The sequence below is a fragment of the Dipodomys ordii genome, unplaced genomic scaffold (genome assembly GCF_000151885.1).
Source record: "Dipodomys ordii isolate 6190 unplaced genomic scaffold, Dord_2.0 Scaffold77, whole genome shotgun sequence".
In the NCBI taxonomy this organism is placed as follows: domain Eukaryota; kingdom Metazoa; phylum Chordata; class Mammalia; order Rodentia; family Heteromyidae; genus Dipodomys; species Dipodomys ordii.
Genome location: NW_012267293.1, coordinates 5,740,832 through 5,763,699, shown reverse-complemented (window position 1 = coordinate 5,763,699; position 22,868 = coordinate 5,740,832). Strand labels below are relative to the sequence as shown.

The 22,868-nt window shown below is 45.6% G+C and overlaps 1 protein-coding gene across 1 annotated transcript in view; it reads left to right on the top strand.

Annotated features, from left to right (window-relative positions):
* Fndc1 (fibronectin type III domain containing 1) overlaps positions 1-22,868 on the top strand; it is a 52,495-nt gene that overhangs the window by 26,825 nt on the left and 2,802 nt on the right. Inside the window, exons 11-22 of the mRNA XM_013024533.1 lie at positions 13-712; positions 1,552-1,652; positions 2,169-2,280; positions 3,252-3,770; positions 6,596-6,598; positions 8,630-8,695; positions 10,662-10,802; positions 12,813-13,043; positions 14,608-14,716; positions 18,693-18,772; positions 21,501-21,530; positions 22,169-22,330. Of these exons, the coding sequence (XP_012879987.1) occupies positions 13-712; positions 1,552-1,652; positions 2,169-2,280; positions 3,252-3,770; positions 6,596-6,598; positions 8,630-8,695; positions 10,662-10,802; positions 12,813-13,043; positions 14,608-14,716; positions 18,693-18,772; positions 21,501-21,530; positions 22,169-22,330 (2,254 nt within the window). The remainder of the gene's footprint in view (positions 1-12; positions 713-1,551; positions 1,653-2,168; positions 2,281-3,251; positions 3,771-6,595; positions 6,599-8,629; positions 8,696-10,661; positions 10,803-12,812; positions 13,044-14,607; positions 14,717-18,692; positions 18,773-21,500; positions 21,531-22,168; positions 22,331-22,868) is intronic.

The window sequence follows — 22,868 nt, the reverse complement described above, 5'->3', positions numbered from 1 at the left end:
CCCCCTGTGCCCAGGAGGCTGGCCCCCGGCCGGCTCCCCGAAAGGCCGCCCCACCTGCCACCTCCGTCGGCGCCCCTACGCCCGCGCCCCTCGGTCCACGCCCCTCGGTCCACGCACGAGGACGCAGGCCGGTCACTGTCCCAGCCCGAGCTCTCGCTGGCCCACGCCAGGCGCCCCGCTCCCCGGGGCCGGGGCCGGGGCCTGGGCCTGGGCCGGGACTCCTCCGGGAGCAGCTCCGAGGACAGCAGCACGGAAGAGGAGGCCACAGATGTGGGCTCCATGGACGCCCTTGGGGCCCGGCCCAAGCCCCGCCCGGGCGCCCTTGTCCCTGGGCAGCGCCCCGCGCTGTCCATATCCCCGCATTCGGTCTCCACCGCTGAGGACGAGGGCCGCGACGGGCCGAGGAAGGGAGGAAGGGCGAGCGCCCCGCGCGCGCCCGGGGATGGCGAGGCGGGTCCCGCGCACCAAGAGGAGGATGGCCCTCGGGGAGAGCGACCCCCTCCTGCAGGCAGCCCCCCGAGGGCCTCACCCCCGGCCCGCGCCCCTGCCACCCCCGGCCCCCCGCCAGGCCCGCGATCCTGGCCGCAGCACACCACGCGCGCCCCAGCCAGCTTCTCGTCCACCACGCCCATGCTGTCGCTGCGCCAGCGGATGCAGCGCCGGTTCCGGACGCCGGTGGCACGCGCGCCCGCCAGGCTCACCCACGCGCAAGGTGACAGCTCGCCCTTGCTTTTGGGTCCGGGTTCGAATTTAGTTAGTTCTGTGGATGCCCCATAGCTGAGGCTTCAAGGGGCGCTGCTGCCCCTTGGCTCTCTTGCTCGAGGTTGACCTCCTTCGGCTTGAGCCACAGCTCCATTTCTGGCTTTTTGCTGGTCAGTCGGAGCGAATGGACTTTTCCCGCCCGGGCTGTCTTGGGTCTGAGATTCCCCAGAGCTCAGCCCCGCAGTGGCCAGGATCTGTCCGCTATCCTCACTTTCCCCTGAAGACCAAATGGGACTCTGGTCCACTGCCCTGGTACCCCAGGTCTGGTGCTCAGTGTGGGGCCCCAGGCCCAACAGACGCAATCCTCCTCCCTCAAGCGGTCTAGAGTCCAGCCCGCTTCCAGACAGCCCCGCACCTGCACCTGCGCCATGGGCAACGGAGGATAGGGCTCAAAGAGCTCGACGTAGTTGTCCTGTTGGGTGGATAGCCTGAGGACCCTTTAGAGATCAATATGCTCTGTCCTAATCATCCTGTGCCCTCCAGTTGGCTAAAATTCATTGGTAACCACTTCGGCCTTAAGCTCTATGAAGAAATTTTCCTTGTGTGGCACGTGCTTATTCTTCTAATCTGGTCAGAAAATGGATTTGCGCTGTCCTTTTGTAGCCATTCTTGCCCTGTGAGGTCACCTGTAGGACTGTTGTCATCTGCCACATAGGAGCAGTGAGTTAAAATTGTCTCTCGTGTTTGTTTGAAATGACGTGTTATAACTTAGAGTTAGGGATGAAGCCAGTGGCTCAGAAATACAGAATTTGCGGGGCACTGTTATTTTTTTGTTATTACACTATGCAGGTTATAATGGCAGACCAAATATGGAAGAAAATGTGTCTTCTGGCAGTAATGGGAAACAGAATGGACAAAGAATTATCAACGGCCCTCATGGAACCAAGTGGGTAGGGTAAACTTCTTTACACATTTTGGTTGCTCATGTGCTGTTGGAAAAGAGAAATCATAGACACTAGCTGGGTGCTGATAGCTCACGCCTGTAATTCTAGCTGCTCAGGAGGTTGAGATCTGGTGATGTGGGGGTAGAGAGGAGAATGGCAGTCCAAACCAGTTTTGTTTGTGTAGGTGAATAGATAGAGAAGTCCAATATCCCTTTTAATTGGCTTCTTGAGGACTGTAATCTCTTCCCTCAGTTGATGGATCCTTAAGATATTTCCTACGTGGCATTAGATGCAGTGTACTATGTGGTAAAAATATTTGAAACACTCTTGTGTGTTGTATTTTTGAGAAAATAACATCGATAAACAGGATAGCTTTGTAAGTCTTGGGAACGGTAAGAAGCATTTTTCCCATTCAAATAATGGCTTTTTTCTGTGGAAGCTCTGCGCATATGCACAGGAAGTTGGATTAATGTGAACATTTTCAAGTGTTGAATGTGTTCTTCAATCTGTGTGTGGGTGTAGGTGGTGGATCTCGATCGTGGGCTGGTATTGAATGCAGAAGGTAGATACCTCCAAGATTCACACGGCAATCCCCTTCGGGTCAGACTGGGAGGAGATGGCCGCACTATCGTAGGTGAGTGAGGATGGTTTCCTTTTTATGTTATTTAAAGTAATTATTTATATTATTTGTATTTCTGGAGATTGAATTCAGGGCCTGGCCATGCCTACCCATAAACATATTGCTAAAGAAACAAAAATGTACTGAATTAGTCATAGAATAACTCCTGTCTTCTCCCCTCATTTTTAATGGTTGCCTTGACCAGTTACTTTCAGCCATGTGGGAAGAAGTTCCCCCCGAAGAGGCAGGGCTCAGCATGTCCCTTGTACAGTTTTAATTAACTGCTTCCTGTGGACTCCACCCCTAGAAATGTAAGAGTATAGTATAGTATGTGAAATTAGCCACTGAAAGCAGAAGGCTGAAGTCTATAACCCACTATCCACAGCCTATTTCTGTAAGACCCACGAGGTCAGAATAGTGAATATGATTTCAAATGATTGCAAAAAAAAAAAACCAAGATACTATTGATGATTTTGGAGCATGTGATAATTATACAAAATTAATATTTCAGTATCCAAAGTCCTCAGTATCCAAAGCATTTGTATCTGTGTCATCTAACATGTTTGCTATGTATTGTAGAAGGGCTGAGTTGAATGGTTGCAACAGCGACCATCTGGCCTTTAAACATGAAAATATTTGCTTTCTGGCTCCATACAGAAAGAGTTTGCTATCCCTGCTTCAAACTAACCTGTTCCTCCTTAGGAGGAGGTAGGAGTGACTTCCCTTGGTAGATACTGAGTTTTCTCAGAATGCATGATGGGACGTAACAGTGACAGAAGTGTGCACTTGTATAAGGAAATGCAGAGAGGAGGGGCTACAGTGGGCTGTACCTGTCTGGATGGCAGATACTGCCTCCTAGGCTGTTACGCTTTTCATTATTCCACTACCTCTTCCTGATTAAAATATAATACAGAAATGCATAGAAGACCCTTTCTACTTACTTCTGATTTCCTCTGGATGACTCCATCCGGTTGATTTCATTTCAGATCTGGGAGGAACTCCTGTGGTGAGTCCCGAGGGTCTGCCCCTCTTTGGGCAGGGACGACATGGCAAACCCCTGGCCAGTGCCCAGGAGAAGCCCATCCTGAGCCTTGGAGGGAAGCCCCTGGTGGGCTTGGAGGTCATCAGAACGACCACCCATCCTCCCACCACAACCATGAGGCCTACCACCGCCACAACCACGAGGCCTACCACCGCCACAACCACGAGGCCTACCACCTCCACGACCCCCACGGTGGCTACCACTACCACCACGATGGCTGCCACCACCACCCGAAGGCCCACAGCTGCCACTCGCCGCGTGGCCACCACCCGCCGTACCACCACCACCCTGCGCCCGACAGCCACACTCCGGACCACCACTCGGACCACCACCACCACCACGGCCACCACCCCTGCGCCTCCCACTCCCACCCCTACCTGTCCCCCCGGGACCCTGGAGCAGCACGATGACCACGGCAACTTGATACTAGACTCACATGGGATCCCCGAGTGCTACCCCGAAGGTAACCAGCTTCATCCTCCCGGTAACCCAGCCCTCTGAGCCAGCAGGCTGCATGTCCAGGGTGGCAAAGCCTGCCGGCAGCGGTAAGTAATGAGCACGACGTTGACGAGGGTCACCTTTAGTCCAGGTGGGAACTGTTGATGGTCCTGGGTCCCAGAGAGAGTTCTCAGAGTGAGCTAAGAAATACTGCGTGGAACATGCTGTACAAAAATGCCATGTGTTGCTTATCTAAAATTCAGTGTTGACCGTAGTTCCTGTGTCACAATCCAAGTCACAGATCAATCAGAAATTTATGACATTAGTTTGAGCTACTGTTTCCTAAAGTGATTTCTGGGATACCAGTAGATTAATAGTTGTTATATTAAAAGAAGGAAGGAAGGAAGGAGAGAAGGAAGGAAGGAAAGAAGAAAGGAGGGAAGGAAGAGGGAGGGGGGAGGGAGGCTGGCTTTATGAATAACTGTGGGATTTAGACACGGTGAACCATCTGGACATTGAATGGTCAGTTTCCCTGTGAATCTAAGGAAAGTCGAGTTTCCCCAGCGAGGCTGGCAGCCGACGTCACCAGCCTTCCCTTTGGAAAATGCTAATCCTCACTTGGCTGGGCTTCTTATGGATCTGCAAGCTTCCCGTGATGTGAGGATGAACTCCCCCAGCCTTGCCACACTCCATCCCGGCAGTCAGCTGCCCTTCGTGTCTTTCTGTGTTCGTGCAGAAGAATGGAGCTGGGATGTAATGGTCCAGGCTGCAATTGTGCCGCAGGTCATCATCATCTCTGTTCAGGCCATTGTTCAAACTGCTGTGGATGGAGCCAGCCAGCAACAGGGATAAATTTCAGTTGAGCTGAATTGCACTGTCTGCTGTGAGCTCAGTATTCAACGCTAGCACAGCCTGGAGACCCTTCCTTCCTCTCAGGAATCCTTTCCATGCTTGGAATCCTTGCTGATCATGAGAAGCTCATGTGCCTGTGAATGCAGTTTCCAAAATGAAGATGCTGTTTGAAGCCGTTCTGTTCATGGAGAAGTACCAAAGAAAGAGGAAAACTTGACAACAAATTCACCCAGCGGAACAAGGAACCACGTCACTGGGGAGGAAGTACTTCTACTGTTTAACCAGTGAGTACCAATCTGAATTTACCTTTGAATTTCTAGTACCACAAGTTTTCTTCTGCATGTGTGGATGTGTTTGTTTTTAAACAGAAGCCTAATTAAAATAGATAATTGCTTTAAAATTGGTTGTAAGCAAGAATGATTAGAATCTGATTATAATTATGTGCATTTTATTTTGTCTTTTAAAAATCTTAGGGCATGTTATTTTCACATGCTTTTTCTTTTAGCTTTAATTTAGCAAGCATGGAAATTTGTGTCTCTTCTCTGTAAGTCATATTTACTTATATGTTTTTCTTTACTTAGATGCATTCTTCAAATTCCCTAGTTCAGGCTGAAGAATAATCTACTCAGAGGCAGAATTTTGAAAACTAGTACAAATAAAGGCAAAATCTTGTGGGGAGAGAATTAAAGTTTGGGAGTGCAACGTACCCTTATTCAATATTTTAATGTATTATATGTTATTATTTTTAAGATACTCTTGTATGGCCTTTTATTTTAAAATTCCTCCTGCTTCACTAGCAACTCAAGCACTTCTTTGCAGGTGTGCAAATTGTAGTTATCTCTTTCCTTTAAAGCCACTTTGGTTAATACCTGAAGAGTGGCCAGTGTTTAGTGCCTACAACTTGATGAGTTTAGGGATGAGAAAATAGTCCTGAATGTACCACCATCACCAAAGTCATTGGCACCCATCACTTCCCAAAGTGCCCCCTTCTCTCCTTTCTCTTTCCCTCCATTTTAGCTCTTATAGTTGCTTTGTTCTCACCATCTCTAAGTTGACCCCACCAGCCAAACACTCTTGAGAGAAAGAGACAGAGGAAATATTTGGTTCTAAACATGGCTCGAGGTTTGAACATAGTGAGTCCAATTGCTCAAGAAAAGTCTGTGCACCATCTATAAAATGAATACATCCAGTGTTTCTTGGCTGAGTGCTTCGTTGTGGCCACCATATGCAGAAGTGCATTCTGTGATTTCTGCACTAACACTTGGAGTAGAGAGGTGTAATGTTGGAAAAATACCACTCTAAGGAGTCTGCTGCAGAGCCACCAGTGACTTACTCCCCGCCTCCCTCCCCCTGCCCTGCCTCTCACGTTAACGCTTCTCTTTCATCATGCTGAGTCCAGTCCAGTCCATGCTGCCCTCTGTGAATGCTGGGCCTCCGTGTGTATACACTGAGCTTTGCTCAGCAACATGTTGTCCAAGGCTTTTGTTCACTTGCAGCATTTATTGTTGATTATGTAGTGATTATGACTTGGTACCTGCATCAGTGGCCACTGAGGAGCGCGGGGGGGGGAAGGCGGTGTGAAACCCCTCCTCCTCTGCCCCCCTTCGGCTGACCATCTGACATCCCATTCTAGTTGCAGAGTGCTAACATTCTGTTTATAGCTCTCTGGTTTTGAAAGCATCTTTCCATATCTGAGAGTCTTGGCTCACTTTGTTAAATCACACCCCTCTCATTTCCTTGAAAACACTGCTTGCAAATGATGTTCTGGAATATTTTTGCACCACCCAGTCATGCAGTCATTCAAGCTGTATTTCTGGGGACTCCTTCAGTTGTATGGATGTCATATGTCTCTGTAGGCACAGATGCATTTTATATGCTTCTCTCTTCTTACACGCATGCACAGGCACGCATGCATGCACATACACATACACACACGCAGTGTTTTTTTGCTTGACCTGAGTTTTCCATGAGATAACGTATATTCCTTGGGTACCTGAGAGGGTGGCTTTTGCTCCATCTCTAATTCCTCATGGTACCCAGTCATCTTTTGAATATGTAGGTCTTGTCTGTTTTCCAGCTGGGAAGTAAAAGCCATTGGTCTTTGTTTTCCAGGTTCTCTTTCTACAGTGCATTGATGAAGTTGTGTGTACTTGGAAATGTTCTGAGCCAGATGAATATTCAAGAGTCTGTAATATAACCCTATTCCATGGTGCAGAAAAACATCAGCCATGATAGTAAATAGCTCCACCTTGCCAGACTTGTTCTCCTGACAGAGAATACAGAGAATCACTGAAATTTACTTCAGCTGGACCCATCATCGAGGGTGAAAATACTCCTGGATTCTAAGGGTTGTTACTTCCCCTTCCTCTTTTCCTCCTCCCCTTCTCTCAACTATGAACAGTAAATCTTTTTTCATATTTCTGTTTCTCTGTAGGGTTCAGATGCTCTCTTTTTTTTGGTGATATTTTTCACCCGTTTTTATGACCATGAGTAAACTACTGAAGGGAATAAGAACTCCGCCACTATGGTTGAAGACTGGCAGCTGCATTTACACGGAAAGGTTCCAGCTGGTGGCATGAATGTCATCAAATGGCCAGTTCTGCATGGTTCCAAATAGCTCTGAATGGCATCTAGGTGGAGCAAAAATCAAGCTTTTCTAAAACAACTGTAAATATACTGCATTACATCTGGACATTACTTTTTCTTAGAGTCAAGACACTGATTTAGAAAATTTTTTCCTGAGTTGATTTGGTCTTTAGGAAAAAGAAGTATTGTTATTAAATAGGATGTTCCTTTATTCCAGAGGCCACAACCATCACTCATCTCAAGAAAAGATCGGCTTTCTGTGAGCTAATGCATGAAACGTGTATTTCAGCACCTCAAGGAATTAACCTTAATGCCAGAAATCGGTAAAGGAAGCAATACACTTTTCCTCTTCTTGGTCATCCCAGAATGCGAAAGTTGCACAATTTATTCATTTTTGACCTGGATAATACAATGAGAAGATTACACTGCTAACCAGGAAAAGTAATACTAAAAGTCAAAAGTCCCCAAAGTTCCTAAAAGTTATGTGACAGAGTAAGAATACAATAGGCCAGGAACCAATGGCAAAAGAACTCCAAACTTCAGTGGGTATAAACCTGGAAGCTACTTTGTACCAGCTCATTAGTAACTGGGATTTGGACATCTTGACATTGGAGTGACCTATGGAAACATCCAATTGTGTTGAATGGCTTTTCATGAAACGACCCACCTGTCCCTGAAGACCAGGTGCTCTACAACTTGTAAACATCCGCCGGTCCCCGGGACATGCCAGGAAGAGGCTGGTAATGCCTCAAGAGTGCTGAGCTCACTGGCTGTTGTGGCTTCAGGTCATCATCTTCCAAAGGGCTGGACAGCCAACTCTAGATGTGCCACTGCCCTTGGCGAGGCCTGCCTGTGTTAGCACATGAACACTTTTTGTGCCAGGACTTGGGCTTGAACTCAGGCCTTACACTTTCATTGGGTTTTTTTACTCAAGGCTCTCCTTCTGGCTTTTGGTTGGTTTATTGGCAATAAGCATCTCATATATTTTCCTTCCTGGGCTGACTTTCAACTGTGATCCTCAGAACTCAGCCTCCTGATGAGCTAAGATCACAGGCCTGGGTCACAATGCCTGACTAACACTCATGATATTAATCAAACTAGAGTCCCAAAAGGCAGGTAGACTCATGCCAGTGGAATATTTCTGAGTAATGATTGATAATCCTAGCTGATTAATGGGTGGGTGGGCTGTGTTGGCAGAGGGATCCCCAGGAACAGAGACATGTTAGCTCCTGGTCAGGGGACATTTATATCATTCCTTTTTGATCCCAAAGGAGAGAGCACCACTCCAGAGTTCTGCTGGTCTCTGGAGAGGTGAGGAGATGCTGGTGTAGCTGGCTGGTCTCTATGAGCCACTCAGGTGGATAACTGTTACATTATGTCCTGGGCCCAACTCAGACAGCACTTGGAAGAATCACAAGATGACTCCTGCTCTCTCTCCCTCCCCAGATGACTTCTCAGGCCTGGAGACAGACATAACACCGACAGAAGAGGCTTATGTTGTATATGATGAAGGTATGAGTGGATTCTAAAACACTTGTGTATTTTCTTTCCCTCCCCAAGGATCTGATTTTGAGTGGATGATTTCAATTGCAATTTCCTTTGGATTGACTTGAGATGGTGGTTAGAGCCATCACTCCCCTTAGAGTCCCTCTTGAATTCACCTTTGATCTAAAGGAAAGCAGTGTGCTTCACAAGCAAATGCAGCTTCTCAACAAATCCTTCACAGTCTCTTATTATTATTATTGTGAAAATACCTTACAAAGGGGTTACAATTACATGAGCAAGATAATGAGTACATTTCTTATCAAGCATTGTTGCCTCCTCCTTTGTTTCCCCTTCCTGTCCCTTCCCATCTCCCCCCTCACATCTCCCAACCCCCGTCCCCCCTCACAGTCTCTTTCTGGTGAAGAAATACTAGGGCTGCTACTGTTTTGGCTCTCTCCCCTACCTCTGCTTGCCAAACCATATGGTTTAACTATCATCTGGACTTCCTCCCTGACTCGCTCTCTCTCTCTCTCTCTTGCACACACCTTTTTTTCCTCCTCTTTTCTAATTACATACAAATTATGATACTGCTAGATATGTTACTTCTTATTATAGTATCTTTTCAAGTACAGTACGTTCAGGAATATAAAATGAGCCAGGAATTGTACGGTAGCTCACATCTGTAATCTTAAGCTACTTGGGAAGTAGAGATCTGGAGAATCTCAGAGACTGGACCTTGCAGAAAGCTCAGAAACTCCCTGGGTGTGTTGGTACATGCCTATCACCCCAGCTATGTGGGAACATTAAATAGGAAAATCAAAGTGTAGGCTATCACTCCAGATCTTATTCCAAAAATAATGAAATCCTTTCATTCCATCCTTTTCCCCCAAAAGGCTATAAAGGATGGTTTAAGTGGTACAGTACCTGCCTATAAAGCATGAAGCACTGATTTTTGAACCCCAGTGTGGCAAGTGCGTGTGCGTGCATGCACATACACACACACACACACACACACACACATGCATGCACATGTATCTGAAGTGCCTTTGGCAGGAATTGGAACGGCCTCTCAAGAAATGACAACTGATGCTGTTGTTATTGGGGCCTATGGAACACCTTGTGTGCTGTGCACGTTGCCTCTGTAGTTCAGAGGTTCATAGGGGAACTTGTCCCCACCTGCTGAGGACTTTGACACCTGAGCTCAGGATGTGCTCAGGATTTGCAAAACCCCCTCTCACCCCAGCCTATCACCAGCCTTGGCCCCAATTGTCTTAAACTATAGCTGTGTGAATAATGTCACCTTTGATGCTGTATTTATTTCTAACCAGGTTTGATGTAGTGACTTAATCCACTACAGTATGCAAAGAAAACTTGATTTAGAAAAACAGCACATGTCAGGAAGTTGAGGAGGATTTCTTGGCACCTTGGAAAATAATCAGTCTTTTTATGTTTGGACAATTGAAGCATGGTTTTATTGTTTTTTTTTAATGTTAAAAAATGAGTTCTCTTTAGATCTTTAATCCTACCTTTCTCCTCAGCAGAGGAAAAATAGACTATACCCAGACTTTTTTTAAATTCAAGTTTTTTTAATTCACTGTTAATGACCTTTTATGGCTCTACAAGGGGAAATTATTCTGGTCAGGAAGAGTGTTGGGTTAGCAACATGAATCACTGACAACTGATGCTGTTATTATTCTTGGGATGCCATAACTTCTAAAGGTTCTAAATTGCAAGGGTCCCCACAGCTATTACCATAAAACCCTGTTTTCATGGACATATGATTTCTCTTCCTCTCTTATTATCTGCAGCCGTTTTTCTAAAGGGACAGATGTGGAAAAAACTGGTATATTACTAGAGACAGTATGTGTAGGCATAGCAGTTCTTTCAGTGGGGAGAGGGGCACTACAATTGAATCTTAAGGAAGTATCTTTTGACTTCAAATGGTGCCCTTCTCCTGGAAGGGCCCCATTCCCAAGCTTCCCTCTCCTTTCAGATTATGAATTTGAGACCACACGGCCACCAGCACCAGCCACCACCATGCCCGCCACCACACCGCAGGTCATCCAGGAGGAAGGCACCATCAGCTCCTTCCCTGAGGAAGAATTTGATCTGGCAGGAAAGAAGCGGTTTGTTGGTAAATATAACTTCCTTGATTGGAGAAACATGGCTGTTTAACTTTCCCCTTTTGAAGAAGAGTGTAACTAATTCCTTGGCCAAGACATTGCCCAGAGTGAAGTTTCCTTCCATTTGGGGTGATTTAGTGAGTCAGTCTTGTTGAGGTGCATATGAATTTACTTTCTGCAAAAGTCAGAAGAAGGGAAGATCTCAAGGACAGCTGGTGTCCAACAGAGGATCATTTAAAGAGGCTGCTGCCCTTGTAGCCTAAGAGCCAGAAAGAAAAATCAGGGGCTGGGAAAGTGGCTCAGTAATAAAGTGCTTGCCTTGCATGCATGAGGCCCTGGGTTCAATTTCTCAGCACCACATAAGCAGTAAAACCTGGAAGTGGCGCTGTGGCTTAAATGGTAGAGTGCTAGCCTTGAGCTGAAGAGCTGAGGGACAGCGCCCAGGCCCAGAGCTCAGGCCCCAGGACCAACCAAAAAAATAAAAATAAAACCAGAAAAATCAGGTTCACCAGGAATATGTGTCATTCTATTTTATCAAAGCTAGTTTCCCTAAGATAAGATTTATTACCAGGCCTTATCCACATGTAGTTTGTTAAATTCTCCCTATAGGGTTAACAGCTTATGGTGTGGTGTCACCAGGAACCACTAGCATAGATATAAGCAGAAACAAAGCTGGTTTTCTCCAGTTATTTCCTATAAGTTTCTCTAGAAACTCATGTTTGTCCTCTCTCTCTGTAATTAAATCAATATAAGTAGGAAATTCTCTGTAGCTAAACCGTATTTCATTCTCTTTCCAAGTCTTTTTCCCATGCTCTGAATGAACTTCACTGATGAGACAGATTAATATGTTAGCAAGTGGAGACAAGCAACAGCTTAAATTAATATCACACTTTTCTGTTTCCAAAACAAATACCCTGCCATAAGCAGGAAAGTGTTCCAGCCAAGATGCAGTAATCGATTGAGTGTCTAAACCTCACGTTCTTGAGGAACAAGAAGATTACTCTGATGTAGCATTTCTGAGCTAATGCCAGTGTGCCCACAGTGTGCTGATGTCCGGCTACATTCACCAAGTGCTCTCTCTGTTCTTAGAGTTCCATGGCAGAAATGAAAAAGAATTCAATGCTATGATTAGCTGTCCTACAGAGCACTTCCAAAGACTGAAAGACTTACCATGGGTTGGCTATTTTTCTTATGACTATAACTTTCCTATAAGATGTCATAACCCACTTCCCAAAACTTTCTGAGGAGATCTACAGACAATCCCTATAGGCCTAGTTTTATACTAAATAATTGGAAGTTGGAGGAGCCAAGAAATTGCATTCAGACCCAACAAATCCTAAGAAGGAGAGCCTAGCAGTCAAAGATGCAGTGGACGCTAGGAATGACAAGAATTGTGATGCAAAAATACTTGAGTGTTCCAAACGTCAATTTCTTGGCATTTCTAGCCTACAGGGTGGAATGGAATTAAACAAACTGTGGGTTGGGCAGATTTTCCTTTGGAGCTTTTAATTGTGGGCATGCTATCTGCACCAAGAGGTTCAGGTATAACAGTAATGCCAGCTCACACCTGGCCCCATCCTCAGACCCCTTGAAGTGACTGAGATCACAGGGGTAGAAAGAGCTATGGCCCACCCATAAACAGGGGTAGTTGCTATGACACTGAGGAGGGATGGGTGTTGCAGAGAGGTGCTTGGGCCGGGCCTTGTGCACAGACATCCCAGGTGGTTGTGGATTCATGAAGCCCTAGGGAAGGTACTCCCAGCTGAAGCTTGAAATGTCTTGCTTAGTGGATGTTGTCTTCTGGTCCCAAGATGGTTGGGGAAAGCACTGTTGTGAAAGAACGCTAGTTAACTGTTGGGTGACTGACTTACTCATGCACACTCTTACTGGCTCACACTTATCCAAATGTTTGGGCCTAGGGATTGGAAAATGCTGCAAGGTCAGACTTCATGGAGTAGATGCCATGATTCTACCTCCAGAAGCCAGCTGCAATCTGATTGTACACCTCTGCTCTTTTCTAGCTCCATATGTGACGTACCTAAGTAAAGATCCCTCGGCCCCCTGCTCTCTGACGGATGCTCTGGATCATTTCCAAGTGGAGAGCCTGCATGAAATCATTCCCAATGATCTGAGGAAGAACGACTTGCCTCCCCAGACAGCTCCTCGCAACATCACTGTGGTCGCCATGGAAGGCTGCCACTCGTTTGTCATTGTAGACTGGGACAAAGCCACCCCTGGGGATGTGGTCACAGGTGTGTCTTGGGCAGATGCCCACACAATTTCCACTGATACACAGGTAGTAAATACAGAGCGTCAGGGGTAGATAGATGAATAAGTGGGTTCACAGATGGGTATGTTTGATGGAAAGGGCAGATGTCGCCTTCAATGGGGTGGAATATTGGCAAGCCTGAGAGTGGATGGAGTTGAGAGCCTGAGTCCTAGTCCCAGATGGGTTGATCTGACTACGAGTTGGCTACTTTATCTCCCTGGGCCTTGGCTTTCCCATATGCAAAAAATAATTCCATCTCTCACATCCTGCCACTCTGCAAATGGCCAGGAAGCCAGCTGAAAGGGTCATGAAGGAGCTTCTACTGAAGCCTGAATCTTCCGCTCACCCTCATTCCATCCTGCTGGATGCTTGCTGCGTAACTAGCTTGAGTACACCCCAGTTCCTTATGGGGGAAGTGGAAGTGATGGCAGAATGTCCAAAGACTGAGCCTCCAGACCTTGGCGTATGAGATGTGTGTCAGTTCAAAACCCAGGCCTAAGGATCAGCAGACACGCCAGTTCCCCATACAGAAAGCTCCTGATTCTGACAGAAGCTGGAGGTCATCAGAGGAAGAAGAATTTTATGGAGACAGCAGCAACTGGTTAAGCTTCCCGCCACTGTAATGCAATACTTCAGACAATTAACTTATAGATAGTAAAAGTTATCTTTAGCCTCTAGTTTTGTACTTTTGAGTTCAAGACATGGTGGGCTCATTTCTTTAGGCCTCTGATGGGAGCTCCGGATGGGGGTGCTGGGAATTCATCTAATGTTAGGGAGCAAAGAAGAAAAAGAGGGAGAGCCCAGAGTCCCTTAGAAAGCATACCCCCAATGACTAAGGACCATGTCCATGTCCATCTCCTGAAGAGTCCCAGGAAGGCCAATCTGGGAGCCAAGCCTCTAACAAAGCTTCCTTTTGGAGAGAAATCGTGTTTCCAAACCACAGTAGGAACATTTCATTGAATGACAACGAACATACTCATTGAACGGCAACAACAAAAAGACTCCCCTTCAGGAAACAATGTGGGAAGGAGGGGCTTCAGAGCCTAGTTTACCTGCATTCTGGTACCAACATCCTTATTTATTATGTGGGGGACATTAATGGGTGATACAGGTTGCCAAGTGAAATAAAGGCTGCCTGTCCGATGTATTTAGTGCCATGGATCTTTTCCTCCTTCTCGACTTCTGTGGTCTAATTCATGTCTTTCACATAGGTTAGCTCTCCCTACACTGCTCCTGGAGCCCCCATGGACTATTCCAGAAGGAGTCCCACTGCTTTGACTTCTTGTTGATTAGTTTATCTCCCACTCTTAGTATCAAGTAACAGTTGCATGACAGGTGGTTATTGATTGAGTTAGTGGATGGGAACTTAGACAAGGCATCTGTTCCATGACTACATTTTCTCATGTGTCTAAATGAGGTTAGCAAAACGTTCTCTCCCTGCATTTCCCCCAAAGCTGCCTGTGCACGCTGCTGCCCCTTCCCTGTGACACCTCTGGTGCAGTTTGGTTCCTTGATGCTCACTGGGTTCTTCCTATTCCCATTTCCAGGGTACCTGGTCTACAGTGCATCCTATGAAGACTTCATTAGAAACAAGTGGTCCACTCAAACTTCATCGGTCACCCATTTGCCCATTGAGAACCTGAAGCCAAACACAAGGTATGGATGTCTGAAAACAAAACAAGAGATGATTGGGCATGTTCCCAGAGATCCTTTGCTTGAAAACAGAGGGTTAACTAATGCATTTTTTATGGTTTCCTTGAATCATCTGCATAGTTCTTATGGAATGTCAGTGAATGCTAAACATTTGTCATTTTCACTTAGGAGAAATTATTATTTATGTTGCAATGTTGTTATTGTGCTTATATCTTGTTCCTTATTATGGTAAACACTTCATGCCATCAAAGATAGAAGTGTTGAAGGTTAAGTCACCAATGTGATTGGCACACTGGGGAGATGGGACATTAATGGAGCAGCAATTGCTAAATACTATAAGTACTATGATATGGAAGTTCAGATCATTCTAGAATGGTGCATTTCAATATGAATAAGGGTTACATAGCAATGATTCATGTAGGTAATCCTAGCTACTCAGGAGGTAGAGATCAGGAGGACTGTAGTCCAAGGCCAGCCAGAACAAAAAACAATTAAGACCTCGATTTCAGTCAATGAGCTATGCATAATTGTGTGTACTTGTGATTCAACCACAGGAGAGGACACAGGTATGAGGATAATGGTCTGAAGCTGTCTCAGGCAAAAATGTGAGACCTCACCTGAAAAAAATAAAGTTTAAAGGATGGGGATGTGGTTACCATGGTAGAACACCTGACCAGCAAGTATGAGTCCCTGAGTCAAAACCTCAGTACCACATAGCCAAAAGTAAGGGTTACAAGCTTGTCTTCATAAAGTGAGCAGTGGCTGGCTGGTCGGAGCACCTGATGGAAGAGTTTGTAGCATTCAGTGAGGAACAGGCACAACTGTTTCCTGTGGCTACAAAGAAGATGAGCTATTATTCCTGGTTTGGGAAGTAGTGACCCTCAAACACCTTCCATGTGTGAACTGGCAGGTGCCTGTCCTCTGGCTCTCTGGAAAATGAAAAGCTCTGGTTTATGCTGTTTTCCAATTCCTGTTATGTCACTATTCCACCACAGCCAATTTCAAGCTACAGGTCCCGCAGAATTCCCGAATAGACTGCAGATGGCTGTACCCCAGCATGGTTGCACAGACCCCACAGGCTTGCTTAGTAAATAGCTCAAAGTGGCATGCGGGTGGGTCTGAGGACCAGATTGCTCTACACAGGCAGAGGAGCATGGAGAAGCCTGGAACAGACTCTTCCCATGAAACAGACGTTTGCTGCAGAGCAGAGCATCTAGCCTTTGCCCAGGCACTGAGAGATTTCTGAGAATGCCCGAGAACTTTGCTCAGAGCATTGCAATGTACTGTATAGGCTCCCTACGATGGAGCAGTCATAAATTGTTTAGCATTTCAGATTCGGCAAACGAGTAGCAAAACAGAAAGTTGCGAAAGTACTTTCCTTTATTTTTCCCTGGTAGCAATGAAGAATTGATTAGAGAAAACAAAAACGACAGGATGGGAGAGGCAGGATTAGCATTTGTTTTGTTGTGTGCAGAATGACAGAGCTGTGCTAGCCCAGCCACCCACTACTTCAGAAGCTGAAGATGCTCCCAGCACTGTGTCACAAAACTGACAAAATTGGAATCCCATGCCTTCCAGAACTTGTGCTGCCCTACAGAAGGAAGTTAACTTTTGAAGAAAATTAGGTAGTGGTTCTGTGCAATGGTGTATTATTTGTCCTTGTAACAGGCATTGGTTTCCATATTAATTCACTAAACTCTTCCTGAGTGTTAATGTTGGACCAGGCACCACCTAAGGGGAATGCAAGGATGCAGGGCGAAGTACTTGTGGCCCTTGTGAGCTGACAGTCCTGTCCCCAGGAGCTTCCAGTCCTGACTCATGAGCTTACAGTCCTGTCCCCAGGAGCTTCCAGTCCTGTCCCCATGAACTTACTGTCTGGTAGAGGAGACAGATTCAATAAAAAAGAGTATAAATATGTCTACTTCCACTGGTCAGTATCAGTAGGAAACATAAGAAAATACTGGGACAGTTCCTACTTTTGTTGTTGTTTTAGCCTGAGCCTGGGGTAGAAAAGAAAGTTAGGAGAACTTCCTCAGAGTGGGGGGAGTTAGATCTAAAACATAAGAAACAGTGAAGCTGCTGGGCTCTGGTGGATCATGTCTGTCATCCTAGCTACTCAGGAGGCTGAGATCTGAGGACTGTGGTTCAAAGCCAGCCTGGGCAGGAAAGTCCACAAGACTCTTATCACCAATAAACCACCAGAAAATGGGAAGTGGCACTGTGGCTCAAAGCAATAGAGTGTTACCCTTGAGCTCTAGCCTTGAGCTGAAGAGCTGAGGGACAGCACCCAGGCCCAGAGTTCAGGCCCCATGACCGGACCCCCCCAAAAAAAATTTGGCCAGGATTATTGACATGTGCCAAACACCCTGCTTGAACTTTTGGGTTAAATTACCCCACAGTCACTGATTAAGTTGTGAATAACTGCTGCGTGCCCGTGGCTCACATGTGTGATCCTAGCTACTCAGGAGGCTAAGATCTGAGTATTGCAATTCAAAGTCACCTCCCCAGGCAGGAAAGTCCCTGATACTCTAATCTCCAATTAACCACACAAAAGCTGGAAATGGCAGTGTGGCTTAAGTGGTAGAACACCAGCCTTGAGCAACAATGCAAGGGACAAATGACCAAGCCCTGAGTTCAAGCCCCAGGACCAGCGCACACACACACACACACACACACACACACACACACACACAAAGTATGAGTAATTAGGAAGCAAACAATGTTAAGATTTGGAAACACAGATGTTCTTAATTGTGGGTGTCTTTTGAAAATTTTGAAATTAAAAAAAGGAATACTCCCAAATAAGACAGGAATGACTTTATGAAGAGTAATTTTACCAAATGCTTTTCCTTTGCCAATTAGTCAAAGTTACGGGAAAATAACTGCTCACTGTGAGGCCAGGAGAGGCTCTGCAGAGCTACTGGCTCCACAGGCTTTCAGGCTCTGGGCCTAGAAAGTTCAACAGGAATAACCTTTCCCCATTTTAATTAGTGCATGAAATCTGGGTGCCTGACTTAACCAGATACAGAACTTTGGATGGTTGAATTATGACACTCTTCCTAGCCAAGCCGGAGGAAAAGACTATAGTATGGAGAGCCACCACGCTTATAAAAGGACATCCTAAGAGAGAGACATGACATCTGGAATCCAGGGGTAAAGAAATCACAGTGAGTTCTAGCTCACTGCAGGGCCCCTGGACTTCTCTCACCAGCACTGTTATCCTGCAGGAGTACACAGCCACTTTTGAGACCCAGTCTCCCTCCAGATGAGCTAGCTGTCTCAGACAGTGTGCTTTCCAGAGCATCCTCTGTTCCAAAACCATTTCTTCTGCAATCACTCTTCCACTACTCCTTTTCATCCCTTTAGACCCAGAAGCTCAAACCCCAGTGGCTTGAAGGGTGTCCATTCTGGGCTCCAGAGTCAAGTACAGCACTTCTCAAGGAAGCCCAAGTCATCACTGTCTGATTAGTTCCAGTGATGGTGCCAGCCTCCAGCCAGGTTCACCCTTTGCCTGCCAGGCATGAGTTCCACCTTATGGGACCCAACATCCTGCTTTTCTGTATGGACTTCAGTGATGGGAGGATTGGGTTAAAATTTGAATTCGACTCTAAATTTAACACTCTAACTTCTCTCTGTCAGGCTGTAGAGCTCAGGCTAGGACCTGAGTCTTAAGCTGGAACAAGCAGGTGTCATCAGAAATCAGCAGAGGGGAGACAAACAACCCAGACCAGGGGTCATCTGATGACCCACCTGTTTGCCTCATGTCCCTATTCTATTGCATTACCATGTCATATGTGCTATAACTTTATCAGCTCATTAAGATGAGAAAGTTCAGAAAAAATGCAAAGATCACTAGCGATTAAAATGAATTAGGATCTAAGCATGCCACAAAATCTTAAGTGTTCAGTAGCTTGAGTCTGCCTAATATACACAAGTCAAATAAATTTCTTTTTCAAAAGTGTTTTTCTTCTTATTTCAGATATTACTTTAAAGTTCAAGCCAAAAATCCTCATGGCTATGGACCAGTCAGTCCTTCGGTCTCATTCGTTACTGAATCAGGTATGAATAACTGCACTTTCTTCTTGTTTACCCTTTCTAAAGAGTAGAATCAAGCCTCCAAAATAATAACCACAGCTGAGTGAAAACTCAGTCAGATCTTTTCTTTTCCATTTGAGGAGTTTCGTTAAGGCTCCTCTTTATAACATAAACATTCTTTCTTTCTGTTAGTTAGTATTTGTTGTAACTGTTGTCACATGGGCCGTGATGCACAGGAACAAGGAGCGGTAGTGAGTCTAGCTGGCCAATGGTGACACAACAAAAATGCCTGGGCCTAGAATTCCCTTACCTCAGGCTCCCATATCTTAGATTCATATTCCCGGGAGCGCTGAAGAATCTAGTTGCTATGTTGTGAACTGCCCTGTGGACAGGGTCATGTGGCAAAAATTGAGAGCATCAATAGCCAGTGGAGGCCCTCTGTGAGGAACGGGATGCTGCCAATCACAGGAGCTTGGAAACTGAGCCTTCCCCAGCCCAGCCATACAGGAGAACCTAGTTTGGATCCATGGCTTGATTACAGCCCAACAATGGGCCTAGGTCTCACCTGGACTCCCGGGATGAGAAAACTTACTGATCAGTGCTAAAAACAGATGTCCCAGAGCTCTGGAGTGGTTGAGGGCTGCCCCAGAACCTGGATTCTAGACACAGTGGACATCATTTGGATGCGGTTGGTTAGCTGACTACCCAGCTAACAGACTGAGTTTATTCTGGAGCGGCATTTCTCTCCTATGATTGTATGTCTGAATTCTCTGAGATCACCAGCCAGAGTGTGTGGAACATGTGCTATGGTAAGATTTCATTGAAATGTAGAAAGAAGATGATCTCCACTGCCTCAAACTCCCTTTAGCCTAGGAAATTATGCATGGCCTACGTGTGCTGTATGCAGCGTGACCAATGTACATGGAGAAGAGGCCCAGACCTGTGATGTCCCTGCACCATCCAGACCCAGAGCAACTGGAAGAGTAGGTTACATCAAGGCCACTATGAACCCCAGTGACTTGTTGATCAGAATACAAGTGTCAGCAAATATGGCCAGAACAATAGAGTTAATTCTGCACGGAGTGAAGACATGAAGACATTGGATGTGGCCAGCTAGTTGCATTCTTGATGCCACTTCCTGAAAGGATAGTTAGAAGTCTAGTGGAAACTCTGGTGACCATAGTTGTGTCTTGGATATTTATAAAACTATACCCATCCAAGCTGAGTGTCAGTGGCTCATGCCAGTAGTCCTAGCTACTCAGAAATCTGAGATCTGAGGATTGCAGTTCAACGCCAGCCTGGGCAGGAAAGGCTGTGAGACTCTTCTCTCCAATTAACCACCAGAAAACCAGAAGTGGCACTATGGCTTAAAGTGGTAGAGTGCTAGCCTTGAGCAAAGAGAGCTCAGGGACAATGCTTAGGCCCTGAGTTCAAGCCCTACAACTAACCACCCCCCCAAAAAAGAAAACCCACAAAACGACATGCATCCAGTAAAAGCAGGCCCATCATGCCCCCAACCAAACTGGACAGGGTATTATGGGGAGGGGCTGTAGGAACTGCTTTTATTGTGACTCCACTCATTCTTCCTGGATCACTAATTTCCGGCCACGCCCCCTACTTTTCAAGTTCTCTCTGACCAATAGGAATCAAGAATTGAGGCCCCACCCACATTCCTTGCTGCCTAGTAGCATTGTTATTCCCTCAGTTGACTCGTATCACTACCAGCAATTGAGGGAAGTAAAGGGGCTGAGTGGTGAGTGACCAGCCAGGTGCTGGTGGCTCATGTTCATGAGATTCTTACCTGCAACTAATCACCAAAAAGCCAGAAGTAGAGTTCTGCCTCAAGTGGTAGGATGATAGCTTTTAGCAGAAAAGCTCAGGGACAGTGACCAGGCCCTGAGTTCAAGCCAAGTGACCAGCACTTTAAAAAGGGTTCTAATTCAAGAGCTCTCAAGAAACTCAGATTTGACTAGTGATGTATCTAAGCAGCGAAGCTCTCCCCTAGCATGTACCAGACTCTGAGTTTGATCCCTAACACTCAAAACTAAAGGGTGATAAAAATAAATCCAGATGTGCTAGTTCAACACCCGTCACCCCAGCCATGTGAGAATCATGAGTCAGACCGCAAGGCTGCCCGGGGCTTGTCAGCAGCAGCCATTTCTCTGCTCTGTCACTGTAGAGTAGTGCTCACCCTCTAGAACGTCCCCTGTCATCTGCAATGTGCCCCATTGACTGGCTTCCTAGAGCAAAACCATGCATCATCCCATCAATACTTTATTCTCTTTTATTATCACCTGTCAGGACAATTGGTGCTATTTCTACTTTGTGACTCTTACAAAGATACCAAAAATATTCATATCTAAATGTTGGCATGGACCTACATCTTATCTTGGATAAACACCCAAAAGTGAAGTGAATGGATTATATAGTAGATGATCTGTACTCTTTTAGGAAGCTAACACACTGTTCTTTAAATATAGAATTTATTAAAAAGGAAAAGGTATCAAGCTATTTTGTAGCATCCAATTATTACAACCTTATCATTTTCAGAATCCCACAGCTTTTATGTGAATAAGGCAGCTAGCAAGAAATGAGTATTCCTCTAAAAGAAATGCCCAGAAAATTAAAACAGGAACACTTTTGACAGTTAAGAAATAAGCCTCACTTCTATTCTTCCATTTATTTTCTCCCACATGTGCATAATTTGTGAAGCACGGTCCAAAGTCATTTCTTTATTCTTTTCATTTCACAGACAATCCTCTGCTCGTAGTGAGGCCCCCAGGTAAGTGTCTCATCCTAAGGATTTTGGCATCCTGGTTTATCAGGTTGAATATGGGAGGTGAGGTTGCTGTGGTTACAGGTAGAAATTCTGGGCCATTTATGAATTTTCATAGTTTTATGGCAACTTCTACCCATTCTCCATCTTGATCTATGGAACAAAATGACCTGGAAATGTAATAGGACCATTGTGGACAATATTTGTGAAAACCCATGATGGAGGTAGCCAACGTGCATAACATAGATATTTTTTTTCAACCCTTATGCGTACTCTCAGTTGGTGAAACAATGGCAAGATGAATTAAGTGTCCAATTGCTTAAGCTCAAGACTGACTTTGTAAATGACAAGAGAACGGGAATCTATGGTGCGGGGCTTGTGGCAGGATGGCATGCTCCAAAAGATCAAATCTGCTGTGACAGCTGGTTTCCCTGTGAAGCTTAGGTCTTAATACCAAACATTCCTTGATGAAATCCAAATACTGTCAACATGCTCAGGTAAAAGGAATTCACAAGTTGTATTACAGAACTCAAACAGGAGAGTGAAGAGGGAGGCTCAGCAAATAGGTTAAGCTCTGACACTGCAAGAATGATGATAAGCCACGGGAGGCTGCATAACCTAGAGCTGTATTTTTTGCTGTCAAGGTGGTGAGCCCATCTGGATTCCATTTGCTTTCAAACACGACCCTGGCTACACAGACTGCCACGGTCGGCAATATGTGAAACGGACGTGGTATAAAAAGTTTGTGGGAGTCGTTCTTTGCAATTCACTGAGATATAAGATCTACCTCAGTGACAACTTGAAAGGTAGGTCCATGAGGACGGTGGCCACACAGGTATGGAGAAGTCTGGTTTTATCAGACACAAGCTTGACAGAGAAGGTGCATAGAGTTGAAGCCTGGAACCTGTCATCATTCAAACACTAACCAGGCTCTACCATAAGGTTGCTACTTCTGACCTTGGTGTGTGTGTGTGTGTGTGTGTGTGTGTGTGTGTGTGTATTTTAAATCCACTTACTTTGGGAGGAAAGTCTGAAATTCAGTTAGAAACTTAAAAGACTGTTTTATTGGTTATTAATTCAATAACAACTGGGGGAACTGAGGAAACCACCCCCGCCATCACCACCACCATCACCACTTAATAAAGAAAAAGATGCAGATTGTGAACGAATGTTAGCCATGCTGCTTGCTCTGTCAGAATTAAAATCACCTCATTTTCAGTGCGGTTGGGGATTCAAACAAAGAAAGACACAAGAACCTTGGACTCCTAACACTTTAAAAATTCATTTTCTGGCCAGTTGGTTTTAACTCATCTATTCCAATTTGTTTTGGTAGTTTGCTCTTAT